Below are 23,170 nucleotides of genomic sequence, written 5' to 3'. Positions count from 1 at the left end.
AGTTTTAAAAAAAAGTGTAAAAGACTTACATCTCAAATAAGTGCACTTCTTTTGAATTTTCGATTCATCAAAGAATCCTATAAAAACATGCATCATAGTTTGGACAAGAATATTAAAGGGTAACTAAACACTAAAACAACTTTTTTTAATTAATTATCTGGAAGAATGGAGCTTCATAAATGCTGTTCATTGATTCGAGTACATTATTTGACATTTGGGTATAAAGGGGGAGGGGGGGGGGGGGCAGGGGGCGTGCACCTGAGACCCGCAGTGACAGCTGCTGTCAAACTAGCTAAAATGGAGTGACGCAAGTAGCTTTGCAGCAGAGCGGTCATTTGAAGTCGAGACCTTTTCTCCCCCACCTTCACCTGAAGTGGAGGAGGGTGAATTGTCTGTGGACACCAGCTCAAACTGCGGTCTTGACTCCCGCATCGCGATCGGCATCCGATTATTCTTATATTCAGTCATTTTGAGGTCTTTTTTTCCAGGATTATTATTACTATTACGTTCAATATATTTTGCTGCTATGTGAAAAAAATAATCAGCAAATCGCGCCGGCGCGTTTGTCGACACCAGAGGATTAACTTTAGCCTAACAAGAAGGAAAATAAATTGTGATTAAAAATAAATGCTCACTCACATCATGACGCCGCTGCAGTGGTGGAATGGTATCGCGTCCCGCCCTCACTCTCGCTGAATCAAGGGCAAGCACACGCCTCTGCTGCAGAACAACACATTATGTCGATGTGAAATAATTAATTATAGAAATTTAGATATTCAATTTAAAGCTCCAATCTCCTCAGTCCTCCAAAGATCCCGAAAAAAAGTCCGTTGTTGCTTCAGTGACTACTTTGCTCAGAGAACCTGTCAATCACACCTGTCAATCATGTACAACACAGCACCGTTTTTATAGCATCAAATAACTAATTAAAAACAAACTTATTTTAAAAACAAACACTTGAAATTACATCAGCGTGATGAAAACTACAGTAAATGACAGAAACTATCTTTGGAAAAAAGATATGTGCAGTGTAATTTAATTGTTTGGTTGGTCTCACGTCCCATTGAATAACACGGGGAGGCGGGGTTTATGAGCTATACTAGGACCGGTCACCGGGGGGCGATCGAGACGGTTTTTTTTGGCTTCACTTTTCAGGGCTTGTGCGGCAGGCTTGGTTTTTACACCATATATTTGAAAATTAAAACACTTTATACCCAAATGTCAAGAAATGTACTCGAATCAATGAACAGCATTTATGAAGCTACATTCTTACAGATAATTAACTAAAAAAGTTGTTTTAGTGTTTAGTTACCCTTTAAACAGCATGGTCTTGAACATTCTGAATGATTTTGAGACACCGAAGACTAGAGTAAATGATGCTGAAAATTCAGCTTTGCCATCACAGCAATAAATTACAATTTTAAAGTAAATATCTTTAAATTGTAATATTTCACAGTATTATTGTTTTACTGTATTTATAATCAAATAAATAGGCCTTGGTGAGCGTTAGAGACTTTCAAAAAACAAATTCTTACCGACCCCAAACTATTGAACGGTACGCAGAACACTGATCCTGGACAAATATCTGATAACTAACAGACCTCTGACAAAATTGTGCATTAGATTTTTGATATTTTTCAATAACTGCAGGGCTGCAGTAGTGGTATATTGTGGGATTTTCATCACTTGCTTTGAGAACAGTCTTTAGTAATGACAAAGATTTAAATCTGTTCAAGCATATGTTGTTGTGAATATTAGTTTCATGTTTGATGTCATATGACTATATTTCATATAGTTTCAAATGTCCTCAGACAAGCTCAAAAAAGAAACAAAATTAAACATGTCAATTTTATTTACATTAAAAACTGCGTTTATTTACAAACACACAAAGAAAAGGAAAAATAGAATGATCATGTAGTTTAAGGCTTAAAATTGTAGTATATACACAGTGTTGGCTGGATTGATCCTGGTGTGCCCAGTTTTTCCTCACTCATTCTCCTTGTTGAGTGACACAATCAGAGCTCTCCTGTCCATCTGAGTGAATCTCTGTTTTTCTGGGGTGGACACTTTCAGCTTCATCTGACGAGAAACATGAAGATCCATAAGTGATTACATGCATAACATGGACGTCTGCAGTAAAAGGAGCACTGATGTTCAAATAGTGATTAAGAATGGTGTAATTACCTGAGATTTGCGGTCTCTGGGTGAATTAGCTTCCCTGAGGATCTGCAGAGGCGATCTGCCCTCACCCATCAGAACTTTTTCTGTAATATTAAACAAGCAAATACCTCAATAAATAAAAAATAAACACTTAAATATGAATAAAAAAAACACTTAAATATAAATATTTATCATTGTGCTAGTCTTCCATCCACCTTACTTTGAATATGCAAGGCTTCCATTGTCATTGTTTTCAGTTATTTTAGCGGTAACAAAAATAGGTTTGTTATGCTGCTTAATATCGCAAACTGGTATTTGTTTTAATATTACTTCAATCATAAACGTACTGTTTTGCTGCACAAATAGTTAACTTTTACTGCATGGCCAGTAATATTCTTCCAGTTATTTACCAATAACGGCTAATGAACTGGAAGTCCTACACACTCAAAGAAAATCTGTGATGAAAAATAAAGTGGATGGAGGAAGTAGCATCAGAAACTAGCAGAACGATAAATGGCGCATAACCATGTGGCCAAGAGACACACTCACCTCTTGGTCTTTGTTTGGCGCGCACAACCATGTTGTTATTCTCATTTGTGGCCGTGTTTTTGGTGGAGAGCGGTGAAGAGATAGACGTTTTTCCACGGCCCTGTACCCCTCTTGCTCTGACACCAGCGGTCCCGAAGCCCACCCCCAACCACTGGGGCTTAAAAATGGCTTGACTGGGGCTGCGGGTGTCAAACTTCAGACAACGGATACCAGACTGCACCGTTTCGACCTGGACGCTGGTCACTGGGCTGGATTTGCTGGAGGCAACAGCTGGTTGAGGAGAGAGAGGTTTGCTTACCTCTGGCTGCTCATGGCGGGACTCAGGAAGTGCAGGTGTGACCTGATGGAGGAGACGCACATCATTTAGCCTCTCACACAGAACAGTATGGAATGTTTCTGATGCCAAAACAGGCCTATAAAATAGTTCAGATTCCCACCCGCCCTGAAATTTTCATTGGTCACAACACAAACAAAAAAATATCCATTTAAAGTTATTTAAGTAAAACTTTAAAACCAAAATGTAGTTTTCCCTATTTCATAACATAGTTAAAAAAAAGAAGATGCATCAGGGCAATAAGTTAGAATTTTTATTTATTTGAGAATAAACGTGAATATAATTATGCAGGATATTTTAAAAAGGCAACAACAAACTAATATATATATTATAATAAATTGGAACTCAAGATTTATTGCTTTGAAGTCAAGGCTGCATTCATTTGTTGAAAAATACAGTAAAAAAATGTACTTGTGAAAATATTATATTAATATAACATTTCTACTTTGATATACATTTTAAAATATAATTTATTCCTGTGATGGCAAATCGGAATTTTCAGCATTATTACTCCAGCCTTCAGAGTCACATGATCCTTCAGAAATCATTCTAATATGCTGATTTACTGCTTGAGAAACATTTCTTTATCATTGTTAAACAGTTGTGCCGTCTAATATTTGTGTGGAAACCATGATACATTTTTTGAGAATTCTGATAAATAGAAAGTTTAAAAGAACAGCATTTATTCACAAATTTATTTGGATATCTTTTGCAACATTATAAATGTCTACACTTTCACTTTTTATCAATATAATGCATCCTTGCGGAATAACATTATAAACAATATATTCTCAAACCTTTGAAAGGTGTCTCAATCGCAAAAAAACAAACCTGTTCGTCAGACGTCTGGGATGGGACCTCCGCTTCCTCCGGGGTCACGACAGTTTCAGCAACAGGCTCGGACTCTGTGGATGGTGGGACGTCTGAGAAGAGCGTGTAGGAATGGTCTTCGTTCGCTTGTGTCTCAACAGGAGGAAGAGGAGTCAGAGGACGTTTCTCCAGAGAAGAGGAGTAAACGCCTTCATGACACGCAAGAAGACTCAAACTGAGCTCTTTCTTTAACGGCGAAGCACCAAGCAGCAGAGCCTCCTCCGCCTCTTCCAGCGAGTCCTCAGGATCCACCTCTACCTCCATCTGTGTGTGTCCAACCAACACGAACGGGCTGCTGCATATGGAGCCGTAGCCCAGTGAAGGAGAGGACGCCGCAGGGGTGAACACGACATCGCTGTGTTCCCTGACGGAGGCGGAGTTCTGAGCCAGAGGGAGCAGGGGCTCTCTGGGGCCGGAGTCATTTTGCCGAGCCCCACTGGGCAGGCTGGGGTGTTTGGTAAACGATACCGGAGGACGAGGAGAAATTGTCTCGCCACCAGACTTGACATCATTGAGAAAGAACGTGCTCAGCCGCCGAGCGAGAGATGTGACGCTCACTGTAAAGGAGACAAAGGAGTTTGAGATTAAAGAGTCACCCTTTCTATCTTCTAAATGCTTGTTATTGATCTTATTGTGAACTATTAATACATATCCAAATATCATTTTTTAATTTCTATTGTAAAAATGTTTAAATCTCAACTCCCAACCCTTTCTAACAATCAACTACAAGCTCACATTCATATACAGTATCTGCCTCTATCCATCAACCGCTGATGGACAGATCTAAATCCTCAACCTGCATTTTCTTTTTTGATCACCTGTTTCACTCGGATGTATGTCACAAAGAAGAAAAGATCTGTCACGACATCAATCGCAAATTTAATTTGGAAGGGCTGAGGACAGCAGCGAGTTTACTACAGAGTGTAACAGGTTCTGGAATTAATAATTTTCTCCATAGGGAAACTGATTTTTAACTATAAATTACAAACCCTTAAGGACAGATCTACTGAGAGCTATGAGGTTGTTAATCAACAGTATATCCATTTTATTGAAGTCATCAGCCCACATTATTTTACAACAGCATTATAACTGTTCATTATACCAGCATGAATCCTAGTGAGAAATATGATTCAAATAACAAATGGTTGATTTGGTTCATGGCCTGTAACTTTACGGAAGAAAAAAAAACAGTTCTGGAAGTGGCCAGGTAAGTTACTGTTACACTCTAAAGCGCTGAGCTAATAAATATGAATTAGCTCTCAGCTTGAACTCCTTTCATAGAGTTTATTATTGTGAATGAAGAAACACAGAACCCGTAATGGAGAACACTTGACTTACCCTTTATTGGTGTTCGAGTAATGCCAGGCGTGGGTGAGCGGGGGTCAACAAATCCAGGCCCAACTGACTCCACCACAGGTAGAGGAGAGTAAGCCACGCCCACCTACAAGAAAATACATAAAAAATTCAACTATTTTATTTGTCCATTGCGCACTACTGTGCTCATTAGGAACCTGAGAAATGCCAAAATTCACCTCACAGTCCGGCTTATCGATAAGCAACTAAATCATTTAGCACTTCAACTGGCGAAACTGGAATACAAAATAAGCGTTGTCAAACTGCATGTTTGTAACGTTACCTGTAAAGGTGTTCGGTCGATAGCACAGGACGGTGAACGCGGGTCTGCGAGTCTCGCTACACGCGCTGCTTTCGGTCGCTGGCTCGGATCTACCCGAGGTGTTGATGACACAGACATCTTGCTTTCACTGGATCCCATGTTTACTCTGTAGTCTACTCAGAAAACAGCACGGTTTATAAAAACTTGCTTGCATGGTAAAAAGCGAAAAAAGTAGTTAAACCCATAAGGTAATGATTTAAAAAAAAAAATACATTACATAAACAAGCACATCGTGCCATGTTACGTTCGACCAACAATATAAAGTTATTGTTCAATAATCAAACTTACCTTAAAGCTCAAAGGTTTCCACGCTCAGTTCAGTATTCCCTTCCCTTTATCTTTCACACCAGATCAGATTTAATGTTTCTGTCACGTTTTAAACATGTACTTGTAAAAAGCAGATACTAACAAAGAAATGCTTCAGTCTTGTAATCCAAACTCTTTGTGACTCGAGCGAGGGTATTTAAATGGCTCGTTCTGTTTGAAGCAATTTTTAAACCGACCAATAGGAGAACGGGAGAGTTCCTGCCTCGGCTCTTCTGATTGGCCGAGACGGTGTATACATTTTATTGGGCGTATCAGCGATTTGAAATACAGCCGCGTGTTGACTGGTTAAAGGCTGACCCCTTCTTTCAAACAGTCAAAAAAAAATTGCACACTTCTGTTGTTACAAAGAATACTTTAGTGAATTTAATTAATATTAAAACAAGTATTTTTTAGTATTTTGATTATTGCTAAAAGCAAACTGAATAAAATGCCACAAAGAGAATCGATATATTTTTGAAATCATGTAATTATAAAATGTATTATAAACTCATAAAATTATATAATTTACTTATGCTTGGAAATATGAATACTTTTACTCAAGTTACTAAGCATCTTTGTCAAAGCTTTATTGCTTGAAGTAATAGCAATTTGAATTGGCTATATGCAAAACATTAATAATTATGGTACAATACACAATATGGCAAGTAGAATTTACAATTAAGCAAATCATTTTACAGCAAGAGCAAATATCCAATACGAAAGAGTGCTTACAGACATGTCTTTCAGTCTCGCTTACTTGCGAATGTGTCAATATAACTTTAAGGCTTGCAAAGCACGGTTACTTTGTACAGGAGCCGTAGTGACGTAGAACACAACTAGACCTCCGTATCCCTCTTCTCTGTCAAACAGAGGCAAGTACTCTTCAGCTCACAGTGCAGGGACCTTACATTCCCCATAAGAGAAATATTACTGTCATTTTGACAAGGACAATAGAAAGAACAGTAATCGTCAAGATTAACAAAATTGAAAAATTACAACAGATTCTCTGTAAGCGTAAACTTGTGACAACCCATAGCAATACTGTTGTGTTTTTAAACTGTACCATGGGCTTTTCAACATGTCTCTTTTTCTCAGGCATCTGTCTGTCCATTAATGCACTGCTAGAGCTAAATGGGCTTTCATTCTTTTTATTCTCCTCACATTGTAGCAACGTCATGTCCCTTTGTTGAAATATACATCACGGGTCTTGATGTTTCTCTCCACAACAGGCTTCTCCACACTCACATTCTATCTTCACGCGCTCCCTCAACTCCATCCTTCATTCTGTGTCTCCTTCTCTCTGGGAGAAGTGCACCAGCAGCGTGTCAAGATCTCGCCGGTCGGCGGCTGAGTAAAGCGAGCTTTCTCCCATCATGCTCAGTGCCATGCGTAAGGTGGACCAGATGTTATCTGACATCACAGTCACTGCTGCACCTGGCCCTCGCCCCGCGCCTCCCTCTCCATCCCCTGCGGCCTGTCGCTGCAGAGAAAGGGCTTCTAGGAAGTGCTCTACTGCCTCCCTGTTGGAGAAACGACAAATGGCATTTAGCTTTTTTTGGTTTGTTGTTTACCCGAATGAAACCTTCTTCTTTTACTAACCTGTGTGCACCCAGGTTGACACAGCTGATCCCCAGGTTGTATCGGCTGCGTACAAATCCAGGCTGTAACTCCAGTGCGCGTCTGTAAGCTGCGACCGCTTCCTCGGAGCGATTACCATTTGCAAGAGTTGCTCCCAGCTTGTTCCACAGCAGATAATCCTTCACGTAGGGTTGAGAGGAGGAAGAATGTGAACTAAAATACTGATGAACAATGTGTAAAAACGTGTAGAATACACCAATGTATAAAGACCTGTTCACACCAACAACAATAACTATAAAGGTAACTATAATAATGAACTATATTTGCATCCACATGAACATTGTTTGTTATAAGAACATGCTGCAGTTTTGTTGCTGGCTGCTTTAGTCACCATGAAATCCAAATGTAATTTTTTATGGAATAATGCAATGGCTTCTCTTCTCTTATGTTAACTAGCGTGAGGTCGGGACAACCGGTCACTCACATGACATCACAGCAATAGCAAACTACAACGATCCAACGATCCAATCAATTCCCCATGAACTAGATCAAGTCCCGTCATACACCGTCACAATAGGGAAGAAAATATGTTTTCATTTCATGCCGTCATTAAATGCCCATGCTCTTTAAAGTTGGGTGGACTCTGATTGGCTGACAATGTTTTTATCGTTCATCAGCTGGAAAAAAAAATCCTGAAAAATATTCCAATGATATAACTGGTCGTAATGTTAACTAGCTGATAACTATATAATATTTAGCTGTGTGGACTTTCCTATTCTCATTGAATTAGAACGATTAATAAAATATTATATTTACATTTATCGTTTAACTTATCATTCTTGGTCTGTCACTGCTTTAAAGGTGGGGTAAGCCATGTTTCAAAAAAGCAGTTGGACATTGTTGATATTTGAAATCAAACCAAACAAACACACCCCTCTCTTCAATGCTCCACCTCCATAATTTAATAAGCCTCCAATCCTAACCGCCCTGCTTCGAGTCGGTCTCGAACCCCAATCCCCCTGCATGCGAGTGCACTAACAATGACGCTAAACTCTCTCTAGGTGGCTGTCTGTTTATCATAGCAGAAGCGTAACAAAATTAATGCTTCACAAAAAATAAAGTGCAGATGATGAACAAATGACAAAAAAGCACAAAATTAATGTGCAGTACACAATAGTAATTAAAAACAAGAGTTTATTGTTAGTAGCCAACAGCACAGCAGCTCCAGACAAACAATGACACTCAAACCCAGTGTTGCTCATGTGTGGAGCGAATCAAAGCAACCTCTGCGTCTGTTTTCAGGCCTTCCCGCTTAGCTCTCTCAGGCTCTGGAAAGATTTTCTAAAATTAACGCGGGTCCTAAAGCTCTTGCCCAGTGATAACACTTTATTTCCCAGTGATTTTGTCTGAGCTTTTCTCTTTTGTATGGTGTCTCATCCCTATTTCTGCAGTCTTTATTCAAATCTCCCTCTTGCTCGTTTCTTTCTCCTCCACCGTCATACGCCCCAATGCTGATAGGCTACAAACATTTGCTGTTGTTGTTCCTGTGTCGGTCCGACTAACTTCCAAACAGCGTTTTTCAAATAACGCTTACCCCACTTTTAAGTGTGAATGAACCAACCTGTGGCATCACAGACAGGGCGGCACTGAAGCAGTCCACAGCCTTGTCATACTCTCCACTGAGGTTGAAGAGAACGCCCAGCCCACACTGCAGCTCAGGGTCAACCCGTGAGGGGTCAGTGGCCGCTGCACTCAAAAACAACGTCTGCACTTCACTGAACAGTGCCCTAAGAGGAAGAAGAAAGAACTGGATTAGTGTGTAGCTCAAAGGGATAGTAAAAAACTCAAAAAATTCATTATTTACTCGCCTGCATTACCAAAACACAATCATATAGCTTCAAAAAACTTGGAATACAGTAAATTTTATGACACTTTCGTGGTGCTTTTTGTCATTCTGGAGCTTAAAGGTGCTGTAAGCGATGTCGGGTGACATCACTTCTTGTTGACGTTTAAAGTATTGTCAAACAAAACGAAGGCTAGCTAGACCCTCCCTCCTCCTCATCCGCGCACTAACCCCCCGAACCCCGCCCCCAAATCCTTCTTGTCGGTTATTGGCTGGAACAGTTTATGATGTTTCGTGGTGCGGTAAGCCCAGTTTGTTTTTGTTGCTGTGTGTGGAGCCTGGGGTGTCTGCAGAGACCGTGTTTTTTTACAGTGTGTTCAGGGGACCGGCAGCTAGCGGAGAGTGAGGAGATGTTTGTTGTATGTGACAAAAAATGTTTTGGCCTAAAAAACACGTGACATCGCTTTGAGCACCTTTAAGAAACCCAGTGCTCATTTTCTGTTATTAGGCCAGAATATTCTTCTAAAACCCTCCTTTTGTGCTCCGTAGAAGATAGCAAGTCAGGCAAGTTTGGAACAAAACGGTGAGTAGATTTTACTTTAAAAAAAATTTCTTTAATGAAGGAAAGACATAATCATTCTTGAGTCATACAAAAAGTATTTTAATATCTGCACTGTAAACTGATTAAAACACTTGGATGGAAAACACCTGTGTTTGTGTTAGATGTATTTTTAGAGCACTGTTCGCTTATGATTGGTGACAAATGTAAATATGTTGCTTGGTTACAATGCCCTGACTTATGCATATTTCATGCCATTGTCGGCATTGAAACATGCTTCTCCACATCTGATCAATCCACAGTGTTGTACAATCATGAATAAGATTTAACAGAATTCTGTGTCTAATTAAAAGTTAAGTTTTTTAGCGTAAATGTGGTAAAATAATTCTGACTCATCCATCAGTTTATTTTAAAGCAGATTCTTATTAGTATTATCAATGTTGAAAACAGTTGTGCTTGTGCTGCTTAATATTTTAAAGAAAACTGTGACTTTTTGTAGCATTATTTGATGGATCAAAAGTTAAAAAGAACAGGATTTATTTGAGATAAAAGCAGTGAATAAATGTATTAACTTCTTTCAGAAATATCTTATTGAACCCAAACTTTTGAACGGCAGTGTACACGAGGAGCGAAACCTGTACCCGATGCAATCAACAAAATCTAATGTTGGTCATTGCAGCTGATTAACAAGAAGAGATGCCATTAATAGCTTGCATCTTGTTAGTACACAGTTACAATGGAAATAAACAGGATCAGTTTTTCAGACCTTGAACCCAGAATGTTTTTTTCACTGCATTCAAGAATCCTCTTACTCTGGCAAAAGAGATCCAAATCTTTCCCTCTCCTTCTCCTTCTCTCTCACACCCTCCCTCTCCTTCTCTCGTTCATGCTGCTCCAGGACAGGCCTGTATTTGGGGTTGTGCCTCAACCAATCACGGAGCGTCTCGCAGGCCTGTCTGTGCAGTGACTCATTGGTGAAGCTTACAGCTAGAGCCATAAGAGCCGTCAGATTGTCCTTTTTCAGCTCAATACATCTGAAAACAACAATTGAGACTTGAATTTAAAAGGCAGGAGCAGTATTTTAATAAATCATATTTGTAATAGACTAGTCAGGAGAATTGAATTGATGTGCACAGTAAGACTGCAGTTATACTTCTCACCTGCGGAGGGCGCTGATAGCAGCAAACTCTTGCTCGTTCTCCGCCTGGCAGGTGCCCAGATATTGCCACGCCTGCAGTATCGTCACACACAGTCAGCGTTTCACAGAGACAAACAAGAAAGTAGAACAGAGTTAGTCCCTTGAGACAAAATGTATCATCGGTTTTTGGATGTCGGGTTTATACGTATGAGGCTCTGACCAGCTGGTTGTCTGGCTCTCTCTGAACCGCGCTCTCGAAGAGACGTACGGCTCCAGGAATGTCCCCCGCCTCCATCCTCTTCACACCCTCGGCAAACGGATCATCGTGGGACAGGTAGGGGTTGTCTTCTTCAAATTGATATCCCTAGGAGAAGAGTAAAGGCATATTCACACTAACTTTAATGGGACCAACAACATGAAAGTAAATATTGATTTCTTTTGACAAAAGTTTAAATACCTCAATAAAACACAGCCCTGTTCAAAAGGTTGTTTTTTTTGGTGTGTCAGAAATTAATACTCAGCAAGAGTGTATTATGCTGACAACAAGTGACGTAAAGGCCTTTATAATCTTTATAATAACATTAACAATTATTACAATTTGAAAATGTGTGATAAAATGATTTGTGAATTATCACACTGAAGACTGGATTAATGGCTCCTGTTAAATTAAATTCAGTTTAATTATAAATTATATATATATATATATATATATATATATATATATATATATATATATATATATAATATCTTTACAAATACAGTATATATAAAAAATATAAATTGTAATAATTTTTCACAATATCACTATTTTTAACAATATTTTTAATCAAATAAATGAAGCACAAGAGGCTTCTCTTGTGCATCCTTATGGAAATTGTCTTTTTCAGTTTCGTTTTTTTGATCACTTTAATACCTGTGTTAATGCTAGTCTGTATAAGTTTTGGCACAGGTTCACCCGTTTCTTAAAAAAATCTATTTTGCACTAGGTAAACAAATTGTTAAGAGGCTTTCATTTTGTTGCCAAGGCTTCAAAATTTAAATTTTTCTATTTTATTACCAAATGGTGCCATTTTTTCAGGTTTGGCCTACAAAGCAAATACTCGCTTTATTCCTGTTTTCTGCTTCGGCATGTTATAGAGCCAATTGGATAAATTATGCAGCGATAATTGTGTGGGTGTTGGTATGGATTGCAGAGGGTGGTTTGTATGTGTGTAATAAAAAAAAAATACATGTGTGTTTGTAATATGTGAGAGAGAAAAACCCGCCCAAACAAAATCTTACCGAAAGCTAATTTTTTGAGATATCAACCTCAAATTGGTTTCGATATCTAGCAGTTTTAGAATTATACATGTTTCACCAAATATAAAGTTTACATAAAATAATGTTCATAAATCATTTTCATAAACTTTTTTTGGTTTAATTTATTATTATTATTTTTTACTTCAGCAATAATCTGCGAAGGGTCTTCTTTAAAATGAGACCAAACTTGTCTGTGCTCCCAAGCTTCACATTTTTATGACAGTTTTTTCACACAGACATTTTTGTCCACTATGGACGAATGTGTAACTTTTTTTAATAGTAATTTAATTTTAATTATTTTTTTAATTTTAACAAGGCTTAAGAAAAATTAAAAGAAATCTTGCCAACCCCAAACTTTTGAACGGTAGTGTATTTGGAATCTGAACAATTAAAAAAATCTACTTATAGAAAAGAAAATTGTCAAATGATTTTTGTGCAGAAAATTAGTATTACAAGTTAGTATTAAAAAGAGTGAATATGCAACATTTAAGATGCTGTCCTTCTGAATATCAGAACAACAGATTCGGCCACAGGTAACAGCATGATTGAGAGTATGATATTGCTCTTATACAACAGTTACAAGAGGCTAATATTAAGTAATGTACATTAGACAGCATATTGCCAGTTATTTTGTCTGTTTTTACTACACAAATGAACATATTTCCATGTGAAACCAAAGCAGAAACAAAACTGGAACTAACCATTGTATAAACTGTAATAAAGCACAGGTAACAGCCTGGGAAAGGGCACAAGGTTTCAGTTAGGTGGAAGTATCCATGATGTAAATGGGCACAGGTGTATATCGAGATACCTTATCGTAAGAGCTGCTGAGCATCTGGTCGAAGTCTGAGAGCCAAGGGTGAGCTTCAGCGTCCCTCTTCGCCATTTCCTCCCACTCCTGCTGGAGTTTCTCCCAGAAATCAACATCACTCTGAACACACACACACACACAAGCACCAATGAATGCAAGGGTATCACACTCAAGTTCATGTATATGTGCACAAGTGTGCAGCCTGGCTCACCTCCACCGCTGCTTTGGCCTGCTGGAAGTCTGGCCCATAAGTGGCGAATTCATCTACCCATGATTCTGCAGAATCTGCCGAAACCTACCGAGCACAGCAAGATGCCAGGCTGTTAACAGCCACCATATTTACACATCACAGAGCCTGCAAATGCTTAAAGGTGCAATACGCGATTTCTCAAAATCATTATTGAACACATTGCTGATATTCGAAACCAACCCAAAAAAACACACCCATCCCCAAAATGCACGAACACACAATGCAAGAGTGTTTCTTTAATTATAGCAGAAGCGAAGCAAGATAATGCTCCCTCTTGCTCACTCTCTCTCCTCTCCCATCATGAGTGGACACGCCCCCAATGCTAATTGGTTATAAGTTTGTTGTGGTGCTCAGTCCAATCCCTTTCAACGTTTTTTTTTTCAAAAATCGCTTACCGCACCTTTAAATAATACTCAGGTAAAGGGAAAAAAGACAATATACTGTGATAAATGAGAGTGGGGGAAAAAAGAAAGGATGTAATGGAAAAAGAAAGAGGGCATGAGAGACCAACAGAGGAAGAAAAAAAACTCACCCTCATTCATCCATCTTTCCTGTCCTCTCTATATTAAAAATAGCAAGCAATGCTCAGTGAACCTTCACTATTGCAGGAAGTCAAAGTGGTTTCAGTAGCTGGGCACAAGTGAAAAGCAGTGTGAGCAGGGTTTCAGCTGTACAGGTCTTTCAGCGATAACTTTGTTAAAAGCACGATTAAACTAAAGCAACAGTCTGCTCTCTTTAAGCAGGAGGTCAGCAGGAGCTAGTTAACATAATGAACATGACAAGCCTACACAGGCAAAACACATAGCAGGACTACTGCATCACTGTTGCCAGGTGATCAGGGTCCTACCTGCCTGACGATAGTAGCCCACTGCTCTGCCTGTTTAGCTTTAACTTTGTCATTCTTCTCTTTGCCCTCTCGGGTTTCCACTTCCACAGTCCCTTCCCTTGATTCCAGGAACTGGGCAGTTTGGGACAAGGGGTACAGGTAGGGGGTATTTATGGATAGTGTGCGTTTGGTGTGAGATTGTTAGGGATAGCGGGAACATTTAGGTATGGATGGAGGTTAAAATGTAGGGATCATGTCATGATGATCGTCCATAATAGAAGGAAGAAGGAAATATCACAATTAAACTACTGCTCGTTTGAACCATGGGATAAAACATATTTCTTTTTAAAAACAAAGGCCAGTTTCCAAGACCTAGACAATTGTGATTTATCCTTTGAAAAAAACGTGGACTTGGTCCAAACGTCCGAGACCACTAGTTAAAATACTGTTTCTAATTTAATCCTATATTATATTATCTGCGTAACTATTTGAGTGAAAATTCAAGCTACATGAACTCCACAAATTTGACTGATGACCTAGAAATAATGGATAATCCTAAATATTTATTGTCCATTTTACATCATAATGTGTTATAATCTGTATTAAATTGAAGTATTTTAACTAATATGTTTATAATTAACTAATATGTTTATAATTAAATATTAAAAATAATTTGATAGATGATTTTGAAAATGGATTACACTAAAGTTTAAAAGTTTGGGGTCAGTAAGATTTTTTAAATGTTTTTGAAAGAAGTCTTATATGCTCACCAAAGCTGATCAAAAATACAATAAAAAAAAACTTACATTTTTGGGTGACAACCATTATACTTTTTATTAAGACTTTTTGATGAATATTAAGTTCAAAATAACAGCATTTATTCGACAAAAATCTTTTGTAACATTATAAGATATCTTTACAGTCACTTTTGATACATTTAATGAATCATTGCTGAATAAAACTATTAATTTATTTTAATTAAAAAAAATCTTACTGACCGCAAACTTAAGTATATTTTTGGTATACTCAAACCAAATACTCAATTTTTATAGTATTGAAAATAGATTTTGAAAACCAAATTTAAAACATGGTCTTAAAGGGTAAGTTCGGCGTTTTACAAGTAAAGCCCTGTTGTAAGATCGTTTCTGATGAAATCGAACGGTTAAGATTAAAATTTGGACAAATCCTGCTGTCCCGAGAATTTTAGGTTTTTGTGTTAGCACCCCCCCACCTATACAATGGATTCATAGGTGCATTGGAACAATCATTCATATAAACGCATTAAACTTTAGTTTACAAAGACGTGAAACTCACCGAGTGGTCTGGGGTGTTCACTGATATGCTCACGCAAAAATCGCTGCAAAAGAAGCTTTCCAACAGGTGTGTTACCATTCGTTGTAAAACTGTGGACCTATTTTTCCAACGCCTCACAACCGGACATTCTTCCAAAAACGACGATAAAACCAGTTGGAAAGCTTCTTTTGCAGCGATTTTTTCGTGAGCATATCAGTGAACACCCCAGACCCCTCGGTGAGTTTCACGTCTTTGTAAACTAAAGTTTAATGTGTTTATACGAATGATTATTCCAGTGCACCTATGAAACCATTGTGGAGGTGGGGGGGTGCTTACACAAAAACCTAAAATTCTCGGGACAGCAGAACGTGTCCAAATTTTAATCTTAACCGTTCGATTTCATCAGAAACGACCGTAAAATAGGGCTTTACTTGTAAAACGCCGAACTTACCCTTTAAATCTCCACTGTGTGTGCAGAATTCAGTATCTAAAGCGAATTAAACTCTCCAAAACTGTATTTTCACATGGGTTAGTATTTAAATCCCTGCAGTGCAAATCAGCAAGGATTTACAGTATGCCATGTAGTTACAGCTTGAGAAGAGCCAAGATGGCTGCCAAAGGGCTGCAGTGTCACCCTTCGCAGTGCTTCCTCTATCAGAGGAGCTGTGAAGGGCTCGTACCTGGTTAAGGCTTGAGGCCCAGTGCTGTGCCTCCGTGGCCTTTGCTTTATCAGTGTGCTCTTTTCCTGCTCTGTCCTCCACAGTCACACTGCCATCGCCAATCTGCCTAATGAACCGCAGGAACTACACAATAACAACAACAACAACAGCTATTACACATCTACTGCTAACAGGAAACACGTTGGCGATGCATTGAACACACACATACACACACAAGCACACAAGTCCATCAGTAGTTTCTTCTGGACAGTTATGGTCAGATAGAAGGAGGAAGGAGTAACGGCCAAAGGCATAACATATCCCAAATTATATGACAAAGCCAGAGTAGAGTTAAATGAAAAAAAAAAGAATGAATAAGTGAAGAAATGCCCATGAAAATGTGAACGATGTCACATTACTTTATCATCAACCACAAGGCAAAAATTAATCTAAATAATAATCATTTTTAATCCCATGGAGAACCTTTGGTCAGTAATGTACTACTTAACCTTTTAAATATAACCCAGAAGTGCATTCAGGGGATGCAAGTGGGATGTAAAATGATCCCTTGAGACAATATTAAAGGGGCATTCGGCAACTATTTCAGCATAATAAAACCGTTTAGAAATCATTTGGATGGTTTAATAACCTGTTCTGGTGAGAATGGTGACTTTCCCCGCTCCCCCCAACATTCCTAGGTGGAAAACCAACCTTGCAACATGAGGATTAACGTCCCGGTAAGTTGGAAATAGGAAGTCTCGTGAGAAGCGAGAACGTGCGAGAAACACAAACTCCTTTATGGCAATTCGACATAAACACACACGCCGCCCTCAATGTGTATGATGTATTACCCACCTCGGTAGACATAGCTCCACACGATAAAGTTAAAGCTCCGATAATAACAAATGCACATGAGCAACGGTAGAAAGGGGGAGGAGGGTGCCGCAAGTGAGGTTTTTTTACGACATTGTAGTGAAATATACGCCTCCCAGCTCTAGGGGGAGCTCGTTGACAAAACATGCAACAAAAAAGTGAAAATCAGCGAAGAAATAGCTAGGGTTGCCAAATGCCCCTTTAACATGGGATCATTTCTGTGATGTGGCATGGGTGAAAGCAGAGCAAATTTATTTTCGAAATTGAAACACTTTAGTCAAATGTCAAGCAAAAAACATTTTTCATAAACTTATGTGAACAAAGTTCCAGTGCTGCTGCATTTAATACAGCAATATGTCATAAAAAGCCATGTGGCACAGGGATTTTCCCAAGGTGGATTGCCAAAAAACTCCTTACTTATGGTAAAATGTATTTATTAATAGCTATCAGAATAAACAGTTCTTCTACCAAGTGAAACAGTTTATTAACCCAAATGTAGGCAGTTTGTGGTTATCAAGCAAGATAGCAACTTAAGTATATAGAACGGACAATTCATATTAAAAATATATTTTTTTAAACTATTGGTTTACAATTTGTGTTTTAGGTGCAATATGTGCATGCTTGTTTAATATATCAATGCATGTGGTGACTTGGACTAAAGTGTTTCAGGTGCAGCTCAAAGAACACTTAAACAACAACGAAAGTAGGGAGACCCTTCCTTTTGCTCTCACCTCTGTGTTCTTGAGTTTAGGGTCGTCCACTTTGGCAAGGAGTTCATTCGCTGTTTGACGTAGTTCTTCACCTGACTGGTATTCTTGTGTCCTGATAGTATAAAAAATACATTAAAGTAAGGATAGGATCAGGACTCTGTAAACATCTATTATTCTTGACCTAACTTTACTATTATCTATGTACGTTACCATTCAAATGTTTGAATATTATTTTTTTATTTTGCATTAAGTTGATCAAAAGTGACAGCAAAGACATTTATAATATTACAAAAGATATTTCAAATTAATGCGATTTTAATTAACTTTCCATTCATCAAAGAATCCTAAAAAAAAAAATTTTAAATATTAAGCATAAATATTAACTGCTGTGTATATACTTATTGTATTTGTGATCAAATAAATGCAGCCTTGGGGAGTATAAGAGACTTATTTCGAAACATAAAAAAACGATACTGCATAATATTCTTATGCTGAGTCTCTATATTATTCGTTTTAAGAAACATAGAATACCATTCTTTGTCCTGTTCTCTTTCTCCCAAATCTCCAAGCCATAACTTCTCCTCAGATTGCTCCAGGTACTCCTCAGCCCAGCGGCCGGGGTCTATGAGACAGGAGGAAGGGAACTGAGCGGTGGAAGTATGGTAAAAGACGACAGAAAAAAGTAAAGCTACGGAGAACGAAAGGATGGCTGGGCAAAGATGAGTGTAGATTTGTCAGAATTGTCACCTAATGACACTGAACAACATCTAATGATATTTTAATGACATCTAATAGCATCTTAAATTAAAAAAGAATATGCCATATACATACAGTCATGGCCAACAGTTTTGGCAGTGACATAAAATGTGTTTAACAATGTTTGTTGCCTCAGTTGTTGTGTAGATTCAGATCAGGTGCATTTTAAATAAATGCAAAAAGCAACATTGGTATAAAAAAGAAAACAGAAAAACAACTTTATAACAAAAAAACAATTTTCTAGTTTTTTGGCCAAAATGACCAGCTAACATAATTTCACTCATCATATCATCAGCACATGGCACCAGTGCAGAGTTTGCTCAGTACATGCAGCAGGTGGGTTTGAGTGCATCTGCAGGCCAAGACTTTAGGACAGCGACCTGGTGTCAAGAAGGGCGGCGAAAATTCCACTTCTCCCCAAGAAAAACATCAAGAACAGCCTGATATTTTACAGAAAGTACAAGGATTAGACAGCAGAAGACTGACGCAGTTATTTTCTCTGTTGAAGCCCCCTTCCCACCGTTTGGGACATCTGGAAAATTGATTGTTTGTGGATGCTACCATGAGTCCTGTGTCGTGCCAACAGTGAAGCATCCTGAGACCATCCATGTGTGGGGTTGCTTTTAATCCATGGTAGTGGGCTCTCACAATTCTGCTCAAAAACACTGCCATGAATGAAAAATGGTATCAAATCGTCCTGCAAGTGCAACTTCTCTCACTGATCCAGCAGAGATTTGATGATGATCCATGATGCATTTTCCAGCATGAAGAAGGGTCAACACTGTAAATATTGCACATATCGAATGCTTTTGGCAATAAAAGCCTTCAAAACGTGTTACATACTTATCATTGTTTCCCAGTATAACATATCAATGTGAAAAAATTATCTGCTAATACTGAAGCAGCAAACTTTGCAAAACACAGAATTTATGTCACAATATATAAGTGCATATAAACACACACACACACACACAAACTTATTAACCTGCAACTTCATTGATGAATTCTCTGGTCCAATCAGCATCAGCTGGATCAAGAGCAGCTTGTCCAGAAGAAGAGGCGGAGTCAGCAGTGGACAAGAATTCTGCCGCCCAATCGCCAGACAGCGCCAGAGCAGCCACATCAGGAGCTGAGAAATTAAAACATACAGTAATATCACACTGAAATGTGCTGAAATCTGACTGGACGTGTGTTTCTGCACGCTACCTCTCTGTGGAGCCTGTCTGTAGTTTTGTTGATCTATCTGCTGCATTTCCTCCAGCAGTTGACCCATATCAAAACTGTGAGGAGGCCGTTGTGGAGCCTGTAGAAACTCACTGACCAGCTGGATTTCAAAAACAACAGGATGCCATTACACTAAGAACACGGGACATGATCTCAGACTACTTGACCCGACACAAACATCAGGTAATTGAAATTGAAAACACCTTCGAAATATTAAAGACCAAAATACACACCTCCTCTTCTGTGGCTATTTCAATCGGAGTAGGGGGAATCTATGGAGGGGGGAGAGTAAAAGAAGCTTTTAATGTTAATTTAATTATTATATTTTATTATTTTCAAGGCTGCAGCTAATGATTATTTGCATTATTTGCATATTAATTCGGTTGCGAGTCCTATAATGGTGTCAGTTTGGTTATAGAATGCTGTTGTCATGCCCGCAAAAAACAAAACGAAATTTAATTCCCAAATATTTGATGATCAGACTCAAAAGATTTTTGGGATAAAGTCTCATTTTCAGCATGCTTGAGAGACGGAGCCATGTAAACAGTATGATGAATCAACACATTCTTGGCAAATCAGTGTATTTACATCAGATGTTCTCCACTCTGGCCTCTAGGTCCACTTTCCTGAAGGGGTTTAACTCCAACCCTGATCAAGCTGACCAGCCTGTAGCTTTCTAGTAATCCTGAAGACCTTGATTAGTTGTTCAGTTGTGCTTGATCAGGGCTGGAGCTAAACATCTGCCCCGGTTACAAAAAAAAAGTTGAGTAACTTACAGTGGGTGTTGATCGATGTCTCCAAGCCCCTCCTTCTTGGGTCATGTGACCAGTCAGTTTCATAAGGGGATTGGCTCCCCCACATTCCGCATCCACTAACTCTCGCATCGCCATGGCAACACACTGTGAGGCTGGATCAAACTAACACCTTGAGATATCTACAAGAAAGTAAAAAATCATTGTTAAGTGTTATGCTATAAAAGTGACAGCAGTGAAGTGGTTAAGGGTCTAGATAAGTGGTTCTCAACCTTTTTGACTCCAAGGCCCACCACTTTTTCGATTTGAAAAACTCATGATAAATACTGTGTCCAGCATTAAACAAAGTTAACAATAGCCTCAAGCAGGCGAACCATGCAGTATTGGTTTTGATTTGTATAAAAAGCATGGTGAGGCAGTAAGCAGTTTTAAAAGAAAGAGGAAAATTGTATGAATGAACATATACAATAATATAATTCATTCATATTATATGAAGGGAACTGACTGTTTCTGAACTGAAAGTTTCAAAGGCATTTTCTTTTTATCTTACCTCTGTGTAGTGACTAAAAGTCTTAAAGAGATACTTCACCACTCTAAAGTGAAAATTAGGCTAAGACATATATTACTGACCCTGCTGTTGTTCTAATGCTGTTCACCATTATTTCTTTTATGGACTACAAAAGGAGAAAAAATGTCCACTCGAAATCAAGATTAACGACAACGTGACATACAACGCCTAAAAATCCCAAAATTTTTTAAATACCTCCGGACTAGAACTCCTGCTGTCAGGTGACAGTCAGAATGACAGGTGACAGAGGTGAATGCGATAACTTCATGTTACGACAAACACATATCACAAACACATGTACCCCCAGAACACTTGGTATATACGACACGAGTCGCATGGCACCATTTTGTTATACTGTTATTATTATTTATTTACTAAGGTATGTACAATTATTCACAGAGCAGATAAATACCAATAATGTATCATTTTGACATAAAAACTTTACTTGAACATGTAGCACATGTTAGTAGATATCATATCAAAATGTTCATTTCAATAATTTACATTACTTTTCCAAGTCTAGAAATTAAAATTATATGGGATTTTGTTTAAGCTTATTGTTGTTTTCTCTTCATTTAAATGTTAAGAGGCCCCCTTAGAAGTTTTCAGCCACCTGGTTGAGAACCTCTAGACTGGAATCAGAAAGGTTGTAGCCCTAGTTGCATAGAAAGTTACTGCGATCATTGTGAGGCTATATAAACAGAGCCTCAAAGACAATGAATCATCGACTTGAGATTAATCCTGTGGACTGAGCTACCTTTCCAATGACATAAACATATGTTCCATCAGCTTATCCAGACTAGAAGGATTACACAGATTCCATTGTTCCTGAAGACATCTATTAACAATTAACCAAGATTGCACGTGCACGTCTACTTTGTTGTCCTTATGCAATAATTCCAGACAGCCTCGTGCATGACACCTCTGATGAAAAATCATTGAGATGAACAAGAGTGACCACTGGTTGAATTGTCCATCTGATCACCGTTATGAAAACATACATGCATAACTCTTCTGCTCAGATCTGGTTATTGTCTGCTGTCAGTTTAGCTCCAGCACAGAAACATTACTGGGGGCAAGTGTTGCTTTTTCCAAGTGTAAATGGCAGTTGAACATCCCAACGTCCTAGACCACAAGCGGTTAGGTATTCGCAGCCTTGTTTGTGCAGCAGCTATGAATGATAACAATACAGCTAGCACGTCAACTGACTATTCTGTAGACAGTTAGCTTACAAGCTAAATAAACTCACTCCTCTCACCTGCCCAGGCGATGTTGTCACCTCTCTTCTCCCCTCTTTCTCCTTTTATCCCGTGAGTAATGCAGTTTATGACAAAAACAAAACACGATAGAACGAAGCAGGCCCTAAAAAGACAGCTGAGGTTAACGGCCCCCTGGTTGTCGGTTCCTGACGGGTAAATGTTGCGCTGGTGACCGTCCTGTCTTTATTTACCTTCCCCGTGTGGCCCACTGAAACATGAGCGAACCAGCCAGACGAATCAAACACGCTACGCTCCGGCTATTCACAAACGTAGTTTGCGTAAAGACACGCGCTTTGAACTGTGCTAAGCATCAAGGCGGGCGGAGCGAGATTTACGCTGAAGTTACGTAAAGTTCCTAAAGTGACAGCGCATGCCTTGAGTGACAGGTTGATAACCTATTGTTTCAACATCAAGGGAAATGTGCTTTAAAGGATTTAAATTCATTCCTTTTGTGCAGTACCTTTTGAGTTCTTTAACTTTTGTAAATGAATATACGTTTAATTTGTAATTTAGGGGAGTATTGCTATAAACGGCTTGCCAACCAGAACAGAAAAACTGGTAGCTCAGGAGCTTAATGTTTATTAATTTATTGAACACAATGGCAAAAAAATGAACATGCTGCCCAACAGGATGGGAATAAACAAGTTTGTTGCAATTTTAATAATTTTGTTCTGATTTCTGTGATTTTTTTAAATCCATGTTTAAATCCATTGCATTTGTACAGTTGTTTTCTTGCTAAAAAAAACTGTGGCACATTTATTTATTTGTTTGTGTATTTATTTATATATATTTATTTTTTATTTATTGTGGCTGTTACCTTTTTTCACAGTAATCAGATAGGAAAGCTATGGTTGCTGATATTTTACTTTCACCTTATA

The 23,170-nt window shown here is 38.5% G+C and overlaps 2 protein-coding genes across 7 annotated transcripts; both read right to left on the bottom strand.

The window, feature by feature from the left end:
• Positions 1–1,834: 1,834 nt before the first annotated feature.
• cdca3 (cell division cycle associated 3) lies at positions 1,835–6,071 on the bottom strand. Its single transcript, XM_077209826.1, has 7 exons — positions 5,877–6,071; positions 5,550–5,701; positions 5,252–5,354; positions 3,875–4,470; positions 2,710–3,049; positions 2,185–2,264; positions 1,835–2,079 (listed from the first exon to the last, which is right to left on the bottom strand). Exons 2-7 carry the CDS (start codon positions 5,685–5,687, stop codon positions 1,987–1,989), a joined length of 1,350 nt encoding a protein of 449 aa, XP_077065941.1. The 5' UTR covers positions 5,688–5,701; positions 5,877–6,071; the 3' UTR covers positions 1,835–1,986.
• Positions 6,072–6,456: 385 nt separating this feature from the next.
• pex5 (peroxisomal biogenesis factor 5) lies at positions 6,457–22,604 on the bottom strand. 6 transcript variants are annotated; one of them, XM_077209819.1, is made up of 17 exons: positions 22,292–22,547; positions 20,490–20,647; positions 19,947–19,985; positions 19,696–19,813; positions 19,475–19,618; positions 18,265–18,355; positions 17,755–17,845; positions 16,172–16,294; positions 14,220–14,330; positions 13,334–13,417; positions 13,123–13,242; positions 11,233–11,376; positions 11,035–11,105; positions 10,687–10,908; positions 9,094–9,259; positions 7,494–7,651; positions 6,457–7,414 (listed from the first exon to the last, which is right to left on the bottom strand). In XM_077209819.1, the coding sequence occupies exons 2-17, from the start codon at positions 20,601–20,603 to the stop codon at positions 7,174–7,176; spliced, it is 2,037 nt and encodes a 678-aa protein (XP_077065934.1). In that variant the 5' UTR covers positions 20,604–20,647; positions 22,292–22,547; the 3' UTR covers positions 6,457–7,173. The 6 variants fall into 6 exon arrangements, with proteins under 6 accessions (XP_077065934.1, XP_077065935.1, XP_077065937.1 ...); XM_077209820.1 differs by having other exon boundaries at positions 22,283–22,413; XM_077209822.1 differs by lacking the exon at positions 14,220–14,330 and having other exon boundaries at positions 22,292–22,604.
• Between the last annotated feature and the right edge of the window lie 566 nt (positions 22,605–23,170).

The sequence above is a fragment of the Siphateles boraxobius genome, unplaced genomic scaffold (genome assembly GCF_051911475.1).
Source record: "Siphateles boraxobius isolate OS27281-9 unplaced genomic scaffold, OSU_SipBor_1 12, whole genome shotgun sequence".
Lineage (NCBI taxonomy): Eukaryota > Metazoa > Chordata > Actinopteri > Cypriniformes > Leuciscidae > Siphateles > Siphateles boraxobius.
Note: the sequence above shows the minus strand (reverse complement) of the source record. Positions and strands in the feature narration are given on the sequence as shown.

Excerpts from the sequence above, each read along its gene's own strand:
- cdca3 (XM_077209826.1), bottom strand. The coding sequence starts at position 5,687 with ATGGGATCCAGTGAAAGCAAGATGTCTGTGTCATCAACACCTCGGGTA. Across the intron at positions 2,265-2,709 it reads CGCCAAACAAAGACCAAGAG|AAAAAGTTCTGATGGGTGAG; the intron begins GTGAGTGTGTCT and ends TTAATATTACAG. Across the intron at positions 2,080-2,184 it reads CCAGAGACCGCAAATCTCAG|ATGAAGCTGAAAGTGTCCAC; the intron begins GTAATTACACCA and ends GTTTCTCGTCAG.
- pex5 (XM_077209819.1), bottom strand. The coding sequence starts at position 20,603 with ATGGCGATGCGAGAGTTAGTGGATGCGGAATGTGGGGGAGCCAATCCC. Across the intron at positions 19,619-19,695 it reads CAGACAGGCTCCACAGAGAG|CTCCTGATGTGGCTGCTCTG; the intron begins GTAGCGTGCAGA and ends TTAATTTCTCAG. Across the intron at positions 9,260-10,686 it reads TTTGGATCTCTTTTGCCAGA|GGCACTGTTCAGTGAAGTGC; the intron begins GTAAGAGGATTC and ends TCTTCCTCTTAG.